Source organism: Peromyscus californicus, unplaced genomic scaffold (genome assembly GCF_007827085.1).
Source record: "Peromyscus californicus insignis strain IS unplaced genomic scaffold, ASM782708v3 Scaffold_4__1_contigs__length_199733344, whole genome shotgun sequence".
NCBI classification, from domain to species: Eukaryota; Metazoa; Chordata; class Mammalia; order Rodentia; family Cricetidae; genus Peromyscus; species Peromyscus californicus.
Window position 1 is genome coordinate 61611075 of NW_026294562.1, and position 20911 is coordinate 61631985.

The following is a 20911-nucleotide window of genomic DNA, read 5'->3' on the forward strand; positions in this document are numbered from 1 at the left end:
TCTCTGTTTCTCTCTCTCTCTCTCTCTCTCTCTCTCTCTCTCTCTCTCTCTCTCTGTGTGTGTGTGTGTGTGTGTGTGTGTGTGTGTGTGTGTGTGTGTGTGTATGTTTCTGTCTCTCTCTGTTCATGCCCCCAGCCCCTGAGAGGGGTAACAGCAATGCTTCCCTGTCTCAGTCTCACCTTGAACTCAGGGCTGAGTCTGAGAAAGATGCTGGTCTTCCTGTCCCACAGAAGCACCAGGCCAACGTCAGTTTCCACCACCAGGTAGATGCCCATCTGGTGGACATAGTAGGGGGGCTCCTGCCCCACGCCCTTCTGGACCACCTCCACCTTGCCGTCACTCAGCTTCAGTTCATAGTTCTGTGCGACAAAGCATCCTCAGGGCCTAGCCAGGACCACACCCCCTCCTGTGTGCTCCGGCACCACTGTGGAGGCCCCGGGGTGTTCTGCCAGCTCCATTCCACTCACCCCCAGGAAGATCTTGATGTCCTTGGAGCAGGTGGTCCCTGTGGTGCCACAGGGGATATTCTCGGTGACAACACGAAAGGCATCCTGGGAGCTGCCATTCCCACCACAGTGGTCCTAGAGGAACAGAAGGCCGTTAAGGGACAGGGAAGGGATGTGAGTACCTGGGGCTGTGGATGGCCACAGGTGAGGCTGTCAGCCAGGCATACCTGGAGCAGTGTGTACTCGCAGTTCCCACTGAAGCTGTAACGCTGCCCATCGAAAGTGAGGTAGTGACCATCCCCATACACAGCACAGGTGGCCAGGCAGGGCTTGTCGGTACACTGCCACATCCTGTTCTCACAGGTGCTGCATAGAAGAAGGTGGAGGTCAGCTGAGGGCTCCCACAGGAATGAGAACCTTCCCAGAGGCTCTGTGGGGACCCCTTGTAGGAAACTGAAACACAGAGCCCAGATGCTTTGATAGTCTGTGGTGTGTATGTCCATCAGAGGCCATGCTGGAGCTTAGTCCATTCCTAATAAGGACCTCTGTACCTAGTGACAGCTTGGATACCCACCTCCCTGCCCTCACATACCAGTTGTTGCAGCCCACTCGGATGGTCTCCCCAGGCCTGTAAGTAGCCTCATTGTGCACACAAGGACAGTCCTCAGCAGCAACACAGCCTCCATTACCATCTGCCACCAACCCATGCGGGCACACACAGCCAGGCACACATTCGGAGCTGTACTGTAGGAGATATGGACAAGGTAAATGAGACTGGATGTAGATGGATGTCTGGGCTGACATGGCTTCTTTATCTGCAGGACTGCAGGTACCATGGGAGCAGGAAGCCCAACAGCAGGTAACCAGGGATGCTCTGCGCACGCAGCCCAGCCAGGCTGCCCTGAAGGCCCTCAGCTTTGGAGAGCCCTGCTGCTCTGTACCAAGAGCTACCACGAAGAAGCCTGATGGTCTCCACAGACACCATAGCAGGACAGGTCAAGGAAGTAAGGGGGTCACCAAGAAGGTCCTAGGGAGGGTTCTTCAGGAGTGACTAGGTCACTTACACAAGTCATGTCCAGGGTGTGACAGCTCTTCTGACAGCCAGCTCCAGTGTCCCCAGGTGTAGCATTGCGGCAGTCAAAATAGATCATGGGTGCGTCACACACTGGAGAAGGAAGGGGACCAGTGAGGTGATGCCATCCACCCCTGCCAAGCCTTCTCAGAGAGAGGCCAGTGCTGTAACATCTCAGCCTTTTGTTTCCAGACAGCCAAGCATGTGGCTGCCCTGTGGCAGGAGGCAGGGTGCACATCTGTGTTATGCGTGCTGGAATGTATGTGAGTGTGTGTGTGTGTGTGTGTGTGTGTGTGTGTGTGTGTGTGTGTGTATGCATGTTTTGTGTGTGTATTGAGAGTACACCAAGTGCTTTCACGATTATGTGTGCACAGTGTCCACACCCTCTTATCTCCCCTGTTCCAAAGCCCAAGGCACAGACTATACCAGAAACAGTGAAACTGATCATTAACTCCAGCTCTGTTCAGTTGGGATGGGCATCAACCCTGACATGTCTTTGGAAGTATTCTCCCAGAGTTGACAGACTCCCTCACAGGCTTACCTGGAGTCGGAGCAGGACCTCCAATGCAGGTCAAGGTTCCTTGGGTGCAGGTGCTGTGAATAGAGGACTGTTAGAACATCATCCACTCTGGGCCCCGTGAACCCCTGCCATGTCCTCCTTGTCTGCGTAACTACAGGTGCATGGGAGCAGGGTGACCAGGGGTCCTCTGGGAAGACAGTCTGCCAGGCCTAAGGGTCTTACCAAATGGCCCCACTGTCGTGTATTGACTCGCCATTGGGAACCGTGGATCCCCTGTGGTAGCAGGGACAGCTGGTGGCCTGAACACATTTGCCTGAATCATCCAAGAAGGTGCCTGCAGGGCAGGTGCAACCATCTACAGGGATGAAGCTGACATGGCAGGTGACATCTTCCTCATTCAGAGAACGACAGGTGGGCTGGCAGGTGCTGATGTGGTATTGGTAGGTCATCGACTTGGGGCAGGTAGTTGTAGGCTTTGCTGTAGGGGAGCAGAAGAAGGGGGGACACTGAGGACACTGGTGGACACACAGCCCAGCAATCAACAACAGAGGGCCTAGCAGCTCCCCAGACACTGTCTCCTGATTAGGGCTCTTGGTCATAATGGCATGGGTCTCCCTTAGTTTCAGAGACTGGTGTGGTGATAGGATCCAATCAGCTGCTAGGCAATAGGAGGGGCCCTGATCTGTAGAGAAAGAGAGCCCAGCTGCCCACAGAACACTCACTGCAGACGCCGTCCCTCCAGCCACTGAGCAGCACGCCTTTGGCGGCACAGGCACGCACGTAGGAGGACAGGGCCGCGCACATGCAATCCTCACTCTTCTCACAGTTGCACGTGTCAAACATGCAGTTCTGGGGGTGGGGACATCAGAGCATCAGGGACCCAGCCTCACATCTGGGAGCCTGGCATCTAACTGAGTGCCCCTGCCATCCCAACATATTCCCACCTTCCTTGCCTTCCTCAGGACACTTCCCCATCCCCCATTCCACTGTAGTTCATTTGAATGTTGACATCTCACATGCAGCCAACCTTTCCTCTAGGACATGGATTCTGGAAAGACCTTGTCCCTTTATCTCTGTGGCCCGCCAGATCCAGCCCTGTAACACTGTGTCTTTCTTACTGTCCTATTACTCATATTTCTCAAAAGCTTCATGTTTAGCCCTGTTTCTATTGTAGACCAGAGGCTTGATGATCTAAACTCAATGAACAAACAGTAAGTGAATAAATGAAGGAATATGGATATAAGGAATGGAACCAGAAATACAGACTGGAAGAATATTCCTGCCACCTGCTTCCCCTGCTATTTGTCAATTGCCTCCCTCCAGTGTCCTCTGATCCTCCCAAGAGGGGGCACACAATGCAGTGTTGAAGTCCTAGCTAGCCAAAGGGCAGGCATTACCGAGAAGTAGGTGCTGGGGTTCACGGTGGTGTGGCACTGGGAAAATGGGCCACTGGCATCTGTCAGCTGAGAACACCAGTGCTGAGCATACTTCTCTGTGGATAGAAGAGAACCCATCAGCTGCTTATTCACCCAGTTCTAAGTTTCCCCCACTTGGGGTTTGTGACAACTTGCATTTCTGTGCAAACAGATACCATGGGCACTTAGCCATACTGCACCACGGATGTCATTGCAGCATACATGAGGCATGGGGAAGCTATAGTCATTGTTGCTCTTCTTTCCTATGTCCCCAGAGTCCTAAACCCCCAGCAATGTGGGTGGCCATCACCATGGACAACAGTCAAGACTTCTGGACCAAAATACAGAGGGAAAAGGGGCAGCACCAGCTGATACTGAACCCCTCTTCCTCAACCCTACTTGGGGGGATGGACAATGTCACAACTACATTAGAGTCTGGTCCTTTCTTTTACCCTGAAGCAGGGTCCCTAATATCCAACACCCTGTGTACACGGTGCAGCAGATGAGGTCCTTAACCATCTGTGACTCTGCCCTGGAGATCCCTCATGTCCTCCCTGTCATGTGGCAAGCATGGATGCTGGTCACCACTCTTCCCTGGAGTACCCACACTTGTTTCACTAGTAATACTACATGGTATAAACTTCAGCAATCTATTTTTCTAAAATACTGCTTGCCTTCAAGAAGACCGAACTTTTGCCAGATGCTATAGCCAAGTTAATAATAAGCCTTGTGACCATTTAAGACAGTGTACTCAATCTGCTGTCCTACTGTGTGCTTGGCCTGTTCGAGTTTAACCTGACTTTAAGAGAACCTTAATATGCCTTGGATTTCCTCTGTAATTAACTTTACAACCTAAGCTAAATGTATAGTTTTAATCTTGAATTGTGTACTTCTCCATGCCCCTGACCCAGAATAATGAAAGTGTGTTATGATCATCATTTGCTGAAAGCAGCCAACAGGTAAAAAGCGACATTAAGAAAAACAAATATCCCATAAATGTTGGCAGCAACATGCAGATACAGATTGACAAAGCCTGTGTGCAGTTTTGAGTGCTATCCTGGGTCAGCTGGAATCAGTAAAGTAACTTTTTCCTTCGTAAAACTCTGCTGAAAATTTCTATGGAAAAGAATTCCTCACTCATTCCCCACACCGTATTATCCATGCTGTTCAATAAATACGGGGCAAAACCCTTTGTTATAGACAGGCAGCAAGGACAGATCAAATACAATAGACAGGCCACTGACTAGAAACTACAGACAGATGGAAAACACCAGCAGAGAAATGCAGGATTCCAATTTGGGCTCACTTTCAGTCAAACTATTCCAAGAGGAAGCTTCCTTCTTTCATTCCTCAATACGACATCAGTGTCTTTTGGTACCCTCCCTGGGGTGTCTTCAGTGTGTGATAGACACAATGCACTACACACTAGTTTTCCTATTCACCACTTCAGGGCAGACAGCAGGACCCCAGACCAGGTCAGAGTTTGCTGAGAAAACGCTCCTTGGGAAAGTAACCAGTTCAGAAATGGAAGCAAGTAAACCAACCCCTAAGCATTCAACAGAATACAGACCAACAGCTAGACTCACCGTTCTCCACGCTGAGCGAGCAGGGGTCCTCAAAGTTATTCCTGACGTTAGGACAAGCCGCCTGCGTCTTGAAGGTGTTGAAGAAGGCAGCTGCTGTGCCCTCCACAACCCCACTGATGGTCTGGAAGTCATCGGCCTGGATACTGTTGAAATTCCCACAGAGCCCTAGGGACAGGATACCAGGTTGAAGCCCCATGTGGGCTCTAGAATGGAATGGACTGAGGTCCAGAGTCAGCGCCTCTTACCGCAGGTTAGACCCCTGAGCTCAGGTGCCAGCCGCACAAACACTTGCATGATGGGCACCAGCTGGATCTCAAGCTGCAGACCCAGGTTGGTCTGGGCAATGATGAAAAAAGTTGAAGGCCGGAAGAGGGTAACATTGGCTGTGGGCAGAAGATGAGGGTTTCAGGGTGGGGACGCCCCGTGGGATGGAGATACACAGCTTAGATTCACAAGCAGCTCTCACCTGTGGACACCGGCAACTGGGTATAAATCTGGTTCACAAAGACCTCTCCAGTGGCTTTCACCATGACCACCTAGAAGCAATTCCAGAGTCAACTGGGGCCAGTATGGCACTGAGGCGGTGTCTCCTCAACTGTCCCCTGGTAACCCACACAGGCTGTGAAGTACGCTTGCTAGGTCTGGGAGACCCTGGGCTACAAAGCTGTAGTCCCCATGTGGTCAACTTGTGTCCCAAGATCTGTCCATATACTTTCCCTGATTTTCTAAACTTTCAAAAGGATCATAGTCTAAGGAATATTAAAAACAGAAATTAATGTATACAAAATAATGTCAATTGAGTTGTACTGGATAGAGATGCTTGAATCCTCTTTCCTGGGGCCAACTGGTACAATCACAAGAGCCCCAGAGCCAAACGCCTGCAATCTTCTGGGGAGTCCCCAGAAAGAGCCCCAAATAGTGGATGCACTCACTGTTCAGAGTGTGAATCCAGGTGACTGGCCATGTGGACATACTCTTTCCACGGCCTCCCAGAGACCCCCCTGCCCGAGCTCTCCTCAGCTCCCCTGTGATACTCACTGTCTTCCCCGCACCCAGGCTCAGTGTCACACTCTTCAGACAAGTCTCGCTGTCCGTCAGTCCACACTTTCGAAGCTCAGCCAGCACACTGAAGATGTTGCTGTCACAGGGCTGCAGGGAGAGACACCGGTCCTTGCACACTGCCCAAACCCCTGCCTGCCCCATCTTCCCTCTCCTCCAGTCCCTGCTGCCTCCCCTTGTGGGAAATTCCTGGTCCACCATTGTCAAAGACTCTAAGAGGCAACCGTTGGATTTTAGGAGGAAGGCTCCCCTATTCCCTAACAAGGGGGCTTAAGACACCTACTGAGTGCAATAATTCTAAAAGCGAAGTTGAGAGGGAGATGTAGCAGGGGGAGACTGAGGGGAGTTGGGAGGGGGAGAGGAGGTAAATGATCAAAATACATTGTATACACATATGAAATTTTCAAAAAGTAAAAGTTTTGTTTTGTTTTTAAGATCAGTGGTTTCCCAAGTGGGGAGGGAGATGCTCAGGTGGAGTCTAGAGTGGCCAGCATGGTGAACTGCTGAGTGACACTAGTTAGTAATGCAGAGTACATACAGGACATTTCACACCAGTCAAATCCTGGGGTATGCTCTGAGTGACCCTGTTGGACGCTGCCGTGGATGGTAATGGCTGGCTGGTTTTCCTTATCAGTCATCACCAATGTGTTACACTAAAGCAAACTGTCGGTACAGGGAGACTGCTGGGCATGGTGAGGCTTGGGAACTCACTGGACTTTCTAGTTAATTTATTGGTGGACATAAAACTGATCTAAAAATAAAATAAGACAGGGACTGGAAAGATGGATCGATGATTAAGTGTGTACTGCTCTTGCAAAGGGCCCAAATTCAGTGCCCAGCACCCATATCAGGTTGCTCCCAGCCACCTGTACGTAACTCCAACTCTAGGGAACCTGATGCCTCTTCTGGCCTCCATGGCACTGTGCACAGATACACACAGAGAGACACATGCATACACATAAGTGAAAATATATAAATAAAATAATACGTCTCTTTAAAAAGACAAGGTTAGTAAGGCCAAAGCAGTGAGCAGGGGTCATTCAGCACCAGAGGTTCAGTCAACAGCTGAATGACTCCATGGAGCCCTGGGCCGCTTGGCAGAAGTATTTCCTCACAGTTTCACCGCGAAGTCTCCAAGGTCTCCCTGGTGCAGTCGTGACGGAGGCCTAGGCTAGTGATACCTGGGGAGGCCCACCCACCCCCCAAATCAAAGGCCCCAGGACAGCATAGGCCTCACCTTGCTCAGCACGTAGCTGCAGTCCCCATGCACTGTGTACTGCCTTTCATCAAATGTGGAGAAGTGGGAACCCCCCAGCACTGAGCAGGTGCCAGGGCATGGGACCTCCTGGCAACTCCACTGACCTCCAGAGCATGTGCTGTGAGTGGGAAGAAGGATATATTGTGTACTGGTCCCCAGAAACAACAGTCCTGATATTTTTGCCACCTAGACTGAAGGTTCCTGCCCATGGGGCACTGGCCACAACAGCCTTAGACCTCACCAGTCCACACATCCTGAGGAAGTAACCCCGGCATATGTCAGGCTCTTGGGTGGGAAGCCCAAGACCTACCATTTGGTGCAGTCAGTAGAGTAATTGGTACCCGGTGCATAAGCTGTCCCATTGTACAGGCAGGCACACTGGGACACAGGGACACAGCCAGTCTGGTTGATGTCATCAAGCACTGTCCCTGAAGAAAGCAAATCCGTGTGGTAAGTGTCATCTAGAAACCTCAGTAAATCTCAGCAACACAGAGACGCTTCGGGCCAGGGTCAGAGGGATCTTTCCCCAAGGCTGAACAATGGTAGCACGACCACCCATGCAACTGAGTGCTTTGGAGGTCCTGTGTTTGGATTGGTGGGGAAGAGACTCCATCTTACCCTCAGGACAGAAGCAGCCGGCAACACAGTGGTCCTCACAGACCTGGGAGCGCTGGAGGTTGGAGCAAGTGTCCACACAGGGTGAGCCACATTCCTGGTGTTGCATGTTGAGGGGGCATGTTGGAGCTGCAGGGAGACCAGAAAGAAAGATCGTATCAGGCCAGGTCCTACTTACCTGCTGGATGATGCTATGATGGTGGGGAAGGGGGCTGAGGGCACTCACAGCAGAGGTCGGGACCCCGCCAGTCCTGGGGCTGTCCTCCAGCATGGGCACACTGCCGGGAGTACTCAGCCAGGGTATGGCAGACACAGCTGGACAGGTCAGGGCTCTCACAGAGACAGAGGTCCTGCCGGCAAGCCTCCAGGTAGCTGCTGGTGTCCACCAGGGCCGAGCAGTCCGAGAACAGATGACCTTTCAGGATCTCCTCACAGATGCCCTGGACAAGGGCAAGACCCATGCTGAGTTCAGACCCCTGGCTTCCCAGAAGCACCTGGGTTATCCCAGAACCCAAAGCCCTCCTCCCCACCCTGCCTGCCCATTCCTCTCAAGGCTCACAAATCTGGTGGAGCAGTTCTTCTGGGGCACAGGGAGGGGGTCCTGGCACTGTTCTGTGGGGCCATCCATCTTCTGGAGGTTCCCAAACTCAAGAGGTGTCAATCTAACATCTGCAGGAAGTCCAGAGCAGCTCTGTCTACAGGCCCCAGGTCCCCAGCCCATCATCCCAACAGCCAAGTCCAAAGGGCTTCCCACTGAGAAAGTCCATGTGGTCCTGTGATCCCCGCCTGGCTTGCCCAGCCTCACTGCCTGGGATGCTGATATCTGGAACCCATGAAAGGAGCCCAGAAAGATCTTGGAGTTCCTAGGGCAACAGGAAGAGTGGGTAGAGGCCTTAACAGATGCATAGCCATCAGACGCAGCCCAGAGGACTGTAGAGTGAACCTGACATCCCACCAGCCCTTAGACTCTGGCCAACTCTGCACACAGCCTGGCCTGACAGGGGCAGCCATATGCACAGTCAGGGTCTGTTACCCACAGCTTATATGGGACTTTGGGGGACTGACAGAGGAGGGCTGATGCAGCCACATTTGTGATGTCATTGCTTGCAGGTAAAGAAATGTGACCCTCCCAAGGTAAAGAAAGCAGGGATGATTCCATGTGAGGGTTTGTACTTCCTCAGAATAGGGGTACCAAGAACCAGAGGTTTCCCCGCCTGCACCTGTGGGGTGTATCAGAGTGTCAAGAGTGTACATGCACCTGAGTGTCGGTATGTGCAGGTATGTCTGTGTGCACTTATGCATGAGCTGAAATTGTGGAGAGGGAAGCCTGTGTGTGTATATGTGCCTATGTGAGCTGCAGGCATGGGTGTGTGTGCATGTGTGTGTGTGTGTGTGTGTGTGTGTGTGCAACAGAGACAGAGACAGACAGAGAGAGCATTTGTTTGTATACACATAGAGATACATGGTTTTAGATACTGAGAAACTACGCCTCCCGGGGCCCTGGGGCATCGCCTGGGACTTACTGTGGGAGAGGAACTCGCTGGACTCTGGGCTGCCATTGAAGTCTCCACAGAGACCACAAGTCTTGTTGATATACTTGGTGTCCAACTCCAGCTGAAATTGGAGGAGACATCAGACACCTGACCCCACTATAGACAACCAGGATGTGAAGTATAGACTCCAGAAAAAGGGGGTGAGGACTCCCAGAGGAGACACAATCCAAAGACTTTGCCCCTAAGTCAGATGAAGTCATGACTCAGAGCAGGGCTGAAGCAAACACCCCACAGACACAGGACCTATCTCTGGGGGTGAAGACCCTGAGGCTCTGTTGATGCCTGGATGCCCACCTTCCCCAGCTATGCGGCCTATGCCCCCTCTCCTCACCCACCGCCTGGTCTCACTAGGAGATTCCACCCATTGCTCCCATTTTACCAGAAGGCTCTGCCCACCCACACCCATTCCGCACCACCAAGAGACTCTACTCCCTCTCACCAGGAGACTGTCATCATCGTTCCACATGAAGACGAGGCCCAGCCGGGCCACCACCTTCAGGTAGCCACTGCTGAGCTCAATAAGGACCCCAGACTGGCTGAAGGGCAGCTGAACCCTGTAGAAGAGAGCAGGGATAAAGTACGGGGCGGGGCAGGTGGGGGAGACAAGAGAGACCCCAGGTGAGAAGACCCCTGCAGCCATGTGTGTGACAGAGACATGGGACCTGGAATGTCAGTATTAAGGAGACGCTGAAGGGGCCATTCGAGCATGGGGTGAGGGAGTGCCTGTTCAGGTTCTCTCCTGAGAGTGGAGTCTTGCTAACAACCCCAGTGTCTCCCACAGCCCTGACATTCTAATTTCCCCTCACCACACAGCACCTCCATCACCCACCCAATACTGCTCCAGACTCACGGGTGGTTATTGACTAATATGGAGCTCTTGGTCAGATCAACAACTAGGCCGTCAAGCTTCATAGTGACCCTGCTCAGAGTGGTGGCATTAGACTCCCGGCCACGACGAAGCTGGATGTTGAAGTCCTCATAGGCAGCCCCACAGTGTGCAGAGAACACATAGTTGCAGAGGCCAGGGAAGCGGAAGACCTGGCCATCAAAGGTCTTGTAGTGGAAGTTGCCCCAGGTGCTGCACACCCGCCCGGTGTGTGCTGGGTTGAGAGCTGTGGACCAAAGCAATGGCAGGCTTTGGGGGCACTATTCTGGTCCCTGATAGGCCCTCCATGTTCTGCCTTTCACACTGGGTATCTGTTTTCCATGTGCCACTGGGAATCAGACAGGCTGCTGCCTACAGTGAGCATCTAAGGTCCCATCTGATTTAGGAAGTCCTGGGATCAGCTCACAGCAGCTTTAAATGCCCCCCAACCTTTCCTATGCTATTGTCAGCCAAGAATCAGGGACCCCTTTCTAGACTAGCTCTTTAGGTCCAAGGGTGAGTACCCCAGCTAAGCAGGGCCACTTTCCCAGAGAGGCTTTGGGGTTCACTCACCTCGTACCACAGGGATGGTCCTCTGAGGTGAGATGATGGTCACCCCATGGAATGGAGCAGCTGTAGAGACAGAGGCTTGGATCATGGGATGCACACAGCCTTGAGGGAGGTTGTGGAGTCACTGTGGCCCAGAGGAGAGGGCCCAGGGCCAACAGAAGCAGACTCCTAGGTCTCCAGTCCAGCTTGGGTCCTACTGTCTATTGAGGTCCAGGTAGGGCATGGCCCAGCCTGAAGCCTACATACAGCATTCTCTTTTCTCACTGTCCCCTGGAGACCCCTGGAGCCATCAGCCTTTAGTGGCCACAGAGCCCAGAAGCTTCTGTTTGCACTCAGGAGGGTTGTTACTTGATCCTGGCAAATGTCTGAATCTAGATCAGCAGCTCAGCCTCCTTTTTAACCAGTTTGGGGAAATGCAAACTGCAAAGTGCTGGCCAGTGCCCCACAAGACCCCTCACTTGGGCACGTATGGCCGATCCCCCAGCTCCTAGGTCAAGTCTCAGACGGTGAATGTGATGCTGATATAGGTAAATCAAACCAAGAGAGAGGGAGGTAGGCTCTACATAGGGGAAACATGAGCCCGTGCCGCAGGGGACATAGCCCACCCAGGCAGCTTGACAGACTCTCTGCATCTCCCTGAGAGCCTGAGCATGGATGCCTGTGGCGTCTCCACGGGACTGGATCAGTCAGGAACAGGAGGTAGCTGACCACAGGCATGTATACCAGGGTATACTTCAGCTCCAAGTTCTCACTCAGTGTGCTAGCTGAGGAGCCATTAAGGCAAGAAGTCCTGGGGGACCCAAAGTCACATGAAGGTAGAGTTGGGGGGCATATATGGCAGGCATATGGGGACAAAAGGCTGGGACTCACCATCATGCCCTTGAAGGAGAGAGAAGTCAGAGTGATGTTCATGGTTGGATTTCAGAGTATCTTGCCGGGCCTGGCCTACAGAAGAAGAGATGTGCCTGAACTGAGAACAGGACAGGTGCTGGCCACCCGTGTGCAGATGGAGGGAGGGACATAATACATCACTGACTAATGGCCTGATTCAGAGAGTCGCCATGATGGCGGGTGAATGGCCCACCCCCATACCTACACAAGAGGGTTCAAGCAAAGTTGTGACTGGCCTTCACCCTAAATCTAGTTTCCTGGTGCCTGCATCTGTTATTAGGCCAGGCTAGGAGAAACCACATCCCCAGAACACCCTCCTGTGCTACAACACCTACAGCCCATGGTGTCTTGTGAGGTTATGACAGTCCAGTGAGGGTTGTGAGCGATAAAATTGGCATAATGGGGCACACGAGAGGGCTGAGAGCCTGCCATGACCAGTTTTGGGGGCTCTGAGACACAGCTTTCTGCTCCCCCACACACTGGATGCCAAACCTCAATCCCTTGCACACAGAATTACCTCCCTGCCTCTTAAGACCATTTGAAGTTGTCAGGTTGGGCTGCATGGCAGGACCCTCTCACAGACACTTTTAGCTTGCCAGGACCCAGATAGAGAAAACTCTGAACTTCACTCCTCACCTGAGTCCAGAGCATGGGGGAATGAAAATGTCTCCCCAACCAGCCTGGGAAAGCTGGACACTTTGAATCTTACCTGTGTGTTGACCACACGCCAGGGCCAGGGCTAGGACCCAGAATGGGACCAACTTCCTCCGGCCGACACCCATGCTGTGGAGCATGGGGAAACGTCCCCACTGGCAGCCTCTGAGGAGGGACTCAAGTCACCAGCTGCCTTTTGTAGTCTGAGAGCTGGCTCCAGCCCCAGTGGCTTCACATGAGTGGGTGGGGCAGGCCTATCATTCCCCTCACCCAGGTAAACAGTGGGCACTCAGTCACTTTAGGCTGGTCCATGGCAGCAGTCAGAGGTGGGTGTGTCTGCAGGTGGTGCCTGGTTTCCCTGAGGCTCCCCAGGACTTACTTGTGCAGCCCTCCCCAAGAAGCCCCCACCTAGACTTTCCCAAGCCACCTTCTTACCCATGAGTTTCTGGTACCTCAATAGACACATCTTCCAGGCTGACCAAATGCTGCCCTTGAGACTACCCCGGGGCTTGTCCTAGACGGTCATCCTCTCTTTCCTTGAAGAGGAGCTCTGTGGGCAGCAACAGCCAAGCAAGCAACAGAAATACTAACCCCCAGGGCAATCCTCAGCTCCACACTCCCCAAAACGTGGGTTAGACTTCAGGTTCCCAGACCCGAGTGGGCAGTTGCAGCAGAGGCCCAGTTCTACCCACTGGATGCCAGAAGCCAAGGCATTTAGCGCTCACTGGCCTGGAGAGATGCTACTGGCCCTGCCGAGAGGAGTCTGTACTCATCGTCCTGATGCTCAGATGAGAAAACACTTTACTTGCCCAAACCAAGGATGAATGAGGTTGGGCCAGGAATTGAACTGGACACACACCCCTGGTAGCCATACTCCCTCAGCTAATGTCAGCAGCTCTGTTGCCCACAAAGTAGACAGAGTGAAAGACCCTACTGGGGAGGAATGGCAGGAGAAGAAGAAAGACTGTCCCCCTCCCTGCTGGAGAGAGGTCAAAGGTCAAAGAAAGACACACATTTGAACTTTCTGGTTGCTTCTGGCTTCCCTTGAGGTTTGTCCTAAGCCTGTGCTGCCCTTTGGTCCAGATGCCATGCCTTTGTCCAGGTGTGTGTGTGTGTGTGTGTGTGTGTGTGAGAGAGAGAGAGAGAGAGAGAGAGAGAGAGAGAGAGAGAGAGAGAGAGAGAGAGAGAACACTTCACGTATCACAGGAGTGTGGAGCCCCAGAGGAATTGTGGATGAGTGAGTGAATCAATGAGCAAATAAGTCAGTGAACGAGTAAATGAGTGAGTGAATGAGTAGATGCATGTGAATAAATGAATGAATGAATCAATGAGCAAAAGTAGATGAATGAATGAATGAATGAATGAATGAATGAATGAATGAATGAATGAAAAAGTGAGTGGACAATTGAGTGAATGAATGGATGGGTAACTCAATCAATCAATGAGTAAGTATGGATGAATGAATGAATGAATAGACATAATGAATAAACGAATAAGTGAAGAATGGATGACTAGATGAGTGAATGCATGGATGGGTGAGTTGAAGAATAAATGAATGAGTGGACACACATGAAAAGGTGTGGGTGGTAACAGGAGGGATATATGAGTTAGGCAGGCTGGGACTTAGATACATGACACCCCCCTGCCCCAAACACTAACTGTTGCAGAGCTGGGACTGGCCTTAGCACTGAACACTGAGCCTGGAGAAGGCTCAATGAGGAGTAGCCTTGCTGTGGGGCAGGCTAAGTGGATGAGGCTAGCCATGGCCGGGTGTGTAGGTTGTGTGATTTGGAATCAGTTCCACTGAGGAGGCCATAAGGAGCTGCAGGTGGTAGCCAGTCCCAGACTCGGGGGAGTACACAACCATGGCTATGCCTTCCTCACACCCTTAGCAAGGCAGGAGGCTCCCTGGTCAACAGGGTCTACAGCCCTAGCACAAGGAAACAGGCCCAGATCACATCTTGACCCCTCAGCCCTCTGAGTTATCAGCCTCACTTTGGTGGATATCACACCTTGCGTCTGAGGCTGGGTTCATTCACAGTAAGCTGATCCCTTGACCACCTCACAGACCAGACCATCAATAGGCCATGGCACACAGGATTCCAAGGCTTGCTCTGGGGACCAGGCCCATGTGACTGCCTAGTCCTGTCATGACCATGTGGATGCTGAACTTCCTTTAGTACCCAGTTCTGGGCACTTCAACCACTGGACATCAGCCCAATAGTCCTCCTGAGGCTTGACCATCTCATCACCAAGGATTCACAAATCCACCCTGTAGGGCTCCAGTGGCTTCTGGCCTCCACCTTCAGCTCACTCTGACACCTACGGGCTCCAGTCAGTCTAGCTGGTCTCTTCTTCCACCCTGGGATAGAGCCTGCTCAGCTTCTGATCCAGGACAGGTATGGGAGCAATGGCTCGACCTAGAAGCCAGGGTGACAAGACCTGACTTGCAGGATGCATCACAGGTGGAGACTGTGCTCAGCTGCTGGAGCCCCACTGTCCTAAAGGACATACAGTAAGGACCCTGTGCACATGGAGGCAAAGGGGCCATGGGACTAGGGTAGTAGTCCAGAAGCCTTCCTTTGCTTGGCCCCTGAGGCCACTCAGCTCTAGGGCTGGGCCTGGGCTGGACTAGAGCCCTCCCTTCAGGAACTGATAAGTGAATGGCTCACTGCAGTGCATCAAGGAAGGGCCGGGATTATACCCCAGCTGTTGCCATGGAGTCAGGGAAATGTTAGGGACCAGAACAGGACAGAGGCTATGGCCGTACTCCAGAGCATCACTGTCACGCTGTTGTCTGACTAGCCCCACCTCTGGCCCCCCAGTGTGGAACAGGAAGCCAGCATCTGATATCCCCTTGATTCTGGCAGGCTAGCCTGGTGACTCAGTGGAGATTAAGTCCCATGCAGCTGGAACACTTTGGGATCAGCCTCACAGTAAGGCAAGAAATAGCCAGTTTGGACAGCCTAGGGAACTGAAGGTCGAGACTCCATGACCCTTATACAAAGACCCCTCACCTGCAAGTCTAGCCCCGCCTTGGAGGATGCTTTGAGTTCCCCATGGGCAGTGTGCTCACTACAGCTCCCTTCCTACCTGGAGCAGAAACTGCTAGGAGTTTCCTTGCCTTAGGCAAAGCCACCCACTAAACATTAAGGTATCATACCCATTCTACTGGCCCCCTGCCTCCCCCAGCCCAGCCACAGCCTGACTCTCGGCCCAGCCTGTCACTGGTCCGTATGAGCTGGGTAGGGCCTCAGATCTCAGCGTCTGAAGCTCCAGGGCTGGCATTCCCCCACTGCCCACACTTTTCCCTTCCAGCTTCTAGGCATAGTCCTGAGGCCCTCAGATCATCCTGGCTCTACCCAGAGAAGTCCATGTCCCCTGAAGCAACGTGCAGACCTGAGATCCCCCAGTCTTCTTACTCCTTCCCAAAGGTGAGTGGTTAAGGACTCTTCCTGGGAATCCCGGGGTGCACTTTGCCGTAGGGTTTACTTCCTGGGCAGAAGATGGCATCCTGTATTATGTGGCCCTGGACTAGCCCATCATCCTCTCCATGCCTCAGATCTTCATCTGTAGGAGCTGCTTCCCAGTGAACTACCAGCCCAATGGTGAACTGAGTCTCAGTCGGCACAGGATTCTCCACCCTTGCTCCTGGTCTCTGGGAAAGGGCTCAGTGGCAGTCCCCTTCTGTCCTCCCCGAGGAGGGGGGCACCCCCCACTTCCTAGAGACTTGAGGCTAGTCAAGGGCCTCAAAAGTGTTCCTGCTTCCTCATTCACGAAGCAGAGCGGCACTTCCTAGCCTGTCATTTTGGACACACATGCACAATCACGGTGCATAAAAACGCAACCGATTTTATGATCCTGATGGCTTCCCATGCAGTTCTATCCCATAGTCACATAATGCATGGGTGCCCTGAGGGGCTGGGGCTGGGCTGATCCTACTGACAAGTCCAGTTTTGATTGCAAAACTGGCATTTGAGGGGGGAACTGTATCTCCTTGTTTGATTGGGCTTTGTGGGGGCTTCCTGCAAAAGACTGATAGTCCATTCTTCAGAAGGGACAGAAAGGAAGTGGCACCAGCTGTGGAAGGGGACAACCATCGCGTGGCTGAGCAGCCCCGCCACTTTCAGGAACTACCTCAGGTGTTGACAGAAGGGGCAGGCTGCCCAGTGGGTCTTTAGCAAGCCACGAACTTCCTTGATAAGGGAGAAAAGCATCTTAAATTTCTCCAGGTTTATTTGGGGGGGCCCAAGGGAGAGATAGGGTGAAGCAATGACCATGGGAATGTTGTTTCACCCTGCCCGGAAGGAACTGAGAGCTGGCCTAGCCTGCCTGGGGCCAGGAACTGCACCCCAACATCAGAGGTAAAAGGAATAGCGTCAATTTGATTTTGTGGTGGGGCTGCCCTGATTCGGAGCATTCCTGTGCTTGTTTGTTTCTCTGAATCATTAGGCAAACAGAATTCCTCCCAAGATCTGGCTTGGCAGCTGAAGGAAGTCCTAACCCCTCTGGTTCTGGTACTAGCCAAAGGGCCAGTTCTTTGGCAGTGCCCACAGTAAGGACCACTTAGATGGCTGCTGAAAACGGCCAATACCAGCCTCCCACCTGGCTGGTGCTCCCAACACCAACTTCTACTTGCCTAGTCTGGGAGTATATTGGGCTTTCTCCTACTGTCCCTGGGAGTTGAACCTCTCTTTCCCTACAGCCCCTCATCCCTCCCTCTTCTGGTCTCTGGTCACCTCATCTCCTGGGCCTCAAGCAGCTTTAATGTATCCCCTAGAGAGCGTGAACCTGAAGATAGGTTTGGGGACAGATAAGATCCTGAGGCACAATACCAGGCCCAAATCCTCTCTGAGGCCATCACTCAGTCAGTCAGTCCAACCCTGAGAGCCACTGGGTCTGTGACAGTCAAGTGGACTCTGTCAGACTATCCCTTGGTCACCCCTCCATGGTGCTGCTCCCCAACTCTGGCCTAAGGGACCTGGCCAGGTTGCTTACCTTCTCTAGATCACCTCTTCCTGAGCCTCAGGGGAGAGAAGGAAATATTCCCTTACTGGCTTCTCAGGACCAGGCCCCAACCAGACCACTGGGACATGGATAGTAGCTCTGACCCTTTGGACAGAAAACGAACATGCTTTCAAGTTGCGTTCTACACAACAGGGTCTATAGGACATTTTTCTCAATAATTCATCACATCCAGGGGATAAGAAGATTACTCAGTCAGTAGCGTCCATAGCAGGAAAGCATGAAGACCTGATGTTTGGATCTTCTGCCCTCTCATTAAAAAAAAAAAAAAAAAAAAAAAAGCCTGGAAACATGCAGAACACCAGCACTGTGGAGTCAGGGACCGGAGAATCCCTGGAGCTTGCTGGCCAGCAGGCCTAATAGAATCAATGACTCTAAAATCAGTAAGAGACCCTGTCTCAGAAACTAAGCTTCATAATGATTGAAGGAGACACTTAACAGCAACCTGTGGCCTCCACACACAGGCCATGCACACACACTACAAACACACACACACACACACACACACACACACACACACACACACACACACACACAAAACACATCCAATGAAATTTATAGTCATAGAAAAGTACTGCTCTGGATACACACCCAGAACAATGGAAGTGCTCTTCAAGAGATGCTTGCATATCCAGGTTCATAGCAGCACTACTCACAAAAGCCCAAATCCACTGGTATGTGCACAAGACATGCTGTGTCCATGCTCCAGAATATTACTCAACACACACCTGTAATCCCAGCACCCTGAGCCTGAGGCAGAAGGATAGCAAGTTTGAAGCCAGCCAGGACCACATAGAAAGATACTGAGTCTCGGGAAAGTCAGGGGCAGAGAATTCCAGTATGTGAATGAAACTTTAGTGAGCTAAACCATACATAAAAAGATAAATTCTGGACCAGGTGTGGTGCCTCACACCTTTAATCCGATACAACTGGCTGATCCAGGCTCCTGCTGCCTTGGTTTCTCTGCAGTGATGGAAGGTAGCCTTTCTCCCCAAAGTTATAAACTCCCATTCTCCTAAGCTGCTCTTTGTCAAGGTGTTTTGTCACAGCAACAGAAATGAACTTAGGACAATGACTAAGGCAGCAGATCTCACAGTGGCGTAGATTTCACTATGATCACTTAAAATAGGAGGGAACATGGCAGCCATTGTTTCTTCTCTGGGTTGAGATCTGTGTGTGCACTCTCCCAAGCCTTGTTGACCCTGACAGTGACTGGACTCTTGGCTGCTTACCTGAGCCCTCCCACCCCCCCGTCACCCAGAGGGGCTGCCGCAGGGACAATTTTCCCAGATCACATAAACTACAACTTTCGCTTCTGGAATATCAGACAACTGAGATCACCCCCCAAAGCCTAGATCCAAGAGCAGCCAGATCAGGGACACTCACGTTTTGGGGTGAAGGGAACCACCCTAACACCCGGCTCCAAAAGTACACCTTGGTCTCTAAGGACTGAACAGGTAAACAACCCATAGGTGCCTTGGGTGCATAGCTCTGAATCACTGCCCAGACCAGGCCAGGGCTCCAGCAGGCCAGCTAAGAACCACTGGCCCAAAGGTGCTGGACTCTACCCTCCCCCACCCTATGTGGGTCCCCATCAGCCAGTCAACCCTTCAGTCAGAGTCCACACAGCACAACCCTGGCCTGCCTTGTTTAACTAGGCCTGACAGCTCATCATAGGGCAGACAAGAGTGGTTGAGTCTGCCCAGCAGCACCAGGAAGATAGACAAGACAGACCCAGCAGCTAGCAGTCGCCCTAGGAGATGGCACCATGCAAAGGGCAGTGCACACTCACCCACACAGTACTCAGAACGATAAAGCTATAAAGGGGAAGGTGAGGAGGAAAGGCACTGAAATGATACCAAGACTCAGCCCTGGGGTCAAACCATGGCCAGCCGTCCAGACAACTCACAGCAGCAGGGCTGAACCATGGCTACCCACATGCATCTAGATCAGTCTTTAGCAGCATGGCCAGGAAAGCTGTGTCTCCTTCCCAGATCACTCCAGAGACACAGATATGGGGCCTCCCTGTGGTTTGAGTGGTAACTATTCCCTGAGAACTCAGAGTACAGAGATCTGTCCAGTTTATGGCCACTAGAAGCCTAGCTAAGATGTATTTGTTCAAGCCTTTTGTCAAGTTGTTTTGTTTTGTTTTGTTTTGTTTTGTTTTGTTTTTAGTAGTGTAATAACAGCTAGGAAGATGGCTCAATAAGGAAAGTGTTTGCCAGGCAAACGTAAGGACCTAAGTTTGGTCCCCATGGTAGTGCTTGCCCTCAATCCCAGCGCTAAGGAGCAGAGACAGGAGGATCCCTGAAGCTTGCTGGCCAGGCAGTCTGGCTGAAGTGGCAAACCCCAAGTTCAGTGAAAGACTCTGTCTAAAAAATAAGGTAGAAAATTGTTGAGGAATGACATTTGACATTGACTCCTGACCTCCACACACAGGCATACACACACACACACACACACGCAAACACACACACACACACACACACACACACACACACACACACACACACACACACACACGAACACATACACACAAACACACACAAAAAATAATAAATAAAAATGAAATAAAATTGAGGTGCGTCTCTTTTCCATATAGATTTGTAGGTGTTCTTTAAGTATGCACTATATAAATTCTCTTTGGAAATATACTGTGAACACTTCGTCTTTTGATGAAATTCCTAATTCAGGCGGCATCCAATTTACCGATTCTCTCTCTTGCACCCAGTGACTTTCATTCTGTTCAGGTAGCCTTGCCTTAAGACTCGGTCTATTTTAAGTCAGGGAGACTCACCCCCATGTTTTCTCCCAGGATGCCATTGCCAAGGTCCCACCTGTGAGACTGTGAACCACTGAGTGGGGTTTTTGTGTAACATAAAGTCTGAAGCAAGGCTTGTTTTTACCCACTCCAATTTCCGGTTTGCCACCATGCTGCTCTTTTTCCACAATGGGTTCAACAGTGAGTCAAGTGACCCCCGGATGACAGTGTGTATCCAGGTTCCTTACTCACTGCTTCTGTGTTCATACCAAGACCACTCCACCTTGACCAGTAAAGGTCTTGAAAACAGTGTCCTCTACTTTCACTCCTGAAGACTTCTCTGGCTGTCCTAGGTAGGAGCTGCAGGCCCATACAGACCAGAAGGAGCATGTCACTGAAATCTGCTGATCAGTCGCAGGGAAAATGACATCTCAGCAATCCTGAGTCATCTTTTCTCCTCTTATATGGGTCTCTAAATTTCTTCTGCTTTCTCCAGTTTTTAGTGTAGAGGTCTTGTGTACACTTTGTTAAATTTAATCCTAGGTATTTACGGTTTTATGAATCAGATGAGGACTGCTCGTTCCTTGTAGTCTGCTGGTGGTCCATAGCCATGAGGATCTA

At 51.7% G+C, this 20911-nt stretch overlaps 1 protein-coding gene across 1 annotated transcript in view; it reads right to left on the reverse strand.

Moving 5' to 3' along the window:
- Muc5ac (mucin 5AC, oligomeric mucus/gel-forming) overlaps positions 1 to 12632 on the reverse strand; it is a 31562-nt gene extending 18930 nt beyond the window's left edge. The window contains exons 1-24 of the mRNA XM_052760117.1: positions 12560 to 12632; positions 11830 to 11904; positions 10963 to 11022; positions 10375 to 10636; positions 9964 to 10078; positions 9495 to 9585; positions 8531 to 8640; positions 8198 to 8411; positions 7975 to 8100; positions 7667 to 7784; positions 7336 to 7474; positions 6078 to 6188; positions 5506 to 5575; positions 5285 to 5422; positions 5040 to 5204; positions 3436 to 3530; positions 2761 to 2887; positions 2261 to 2516; positions 2060 to 2112; positions 1511 to 1611; positions 1039 to 1190; positions 674 to 812; positions 468 to 581; positions 180 to 359 (exon numbers count right to left, since the gene is read on the reverse strand). Coding sequence (XP_052616077.1) covers positions 180 to 359; positions 468 to 581; positions 674 to 812; positions 1039 to 1190; positions 1511 to 1611; positions 2060 to 2112; positions 2261 to 2516; positions 2761 to 2887; positions 3436 to 3530; positions 5040 to 5204; positions 5285 to 5422; positions 5506 to 5575; positions 6078 to 6188; positions 7336 to 7474; positions 7667 to 7784; positions 7975 to 8100; positions 8198 to 8411; positions 8531 to 8640; positions 9495 to 9585; positions 9964 to 10078; positions 10375 to 10636; positions 10963 to 11022; positions 11830 to 11904; positions 12560 to 12632 — 3084 coding nt within the window. The remainder of the gene's footprint in view (positions 1 to 179; positions 360 to 467; positions 582 to 673; positions 813 to 1038; positions 1191 to 1510; positions 1612 to 2059; positions 2113 to 2260; positions 2517 to 2760; positions 2888 to 3435; positions 3531 to 5039; positions 5205 to 5284; positions 5423 to 5505; positions 5576 to 6077; positions 6189 to 7335; positions 7475 to 7666; positions 7785 to 7974; positions 8101 to 8197; positions 8412 to 8530; positions 8641 to 9494; positions 9586 to 9963; positions 10079 to 10374; positions 10637 to 10962; positions 11023 to 11829; positions 11905 to 12559) is intronic.
- Between the last annotated feature and the right edge of the window lie 8279 nt (positions 12633 to 20911).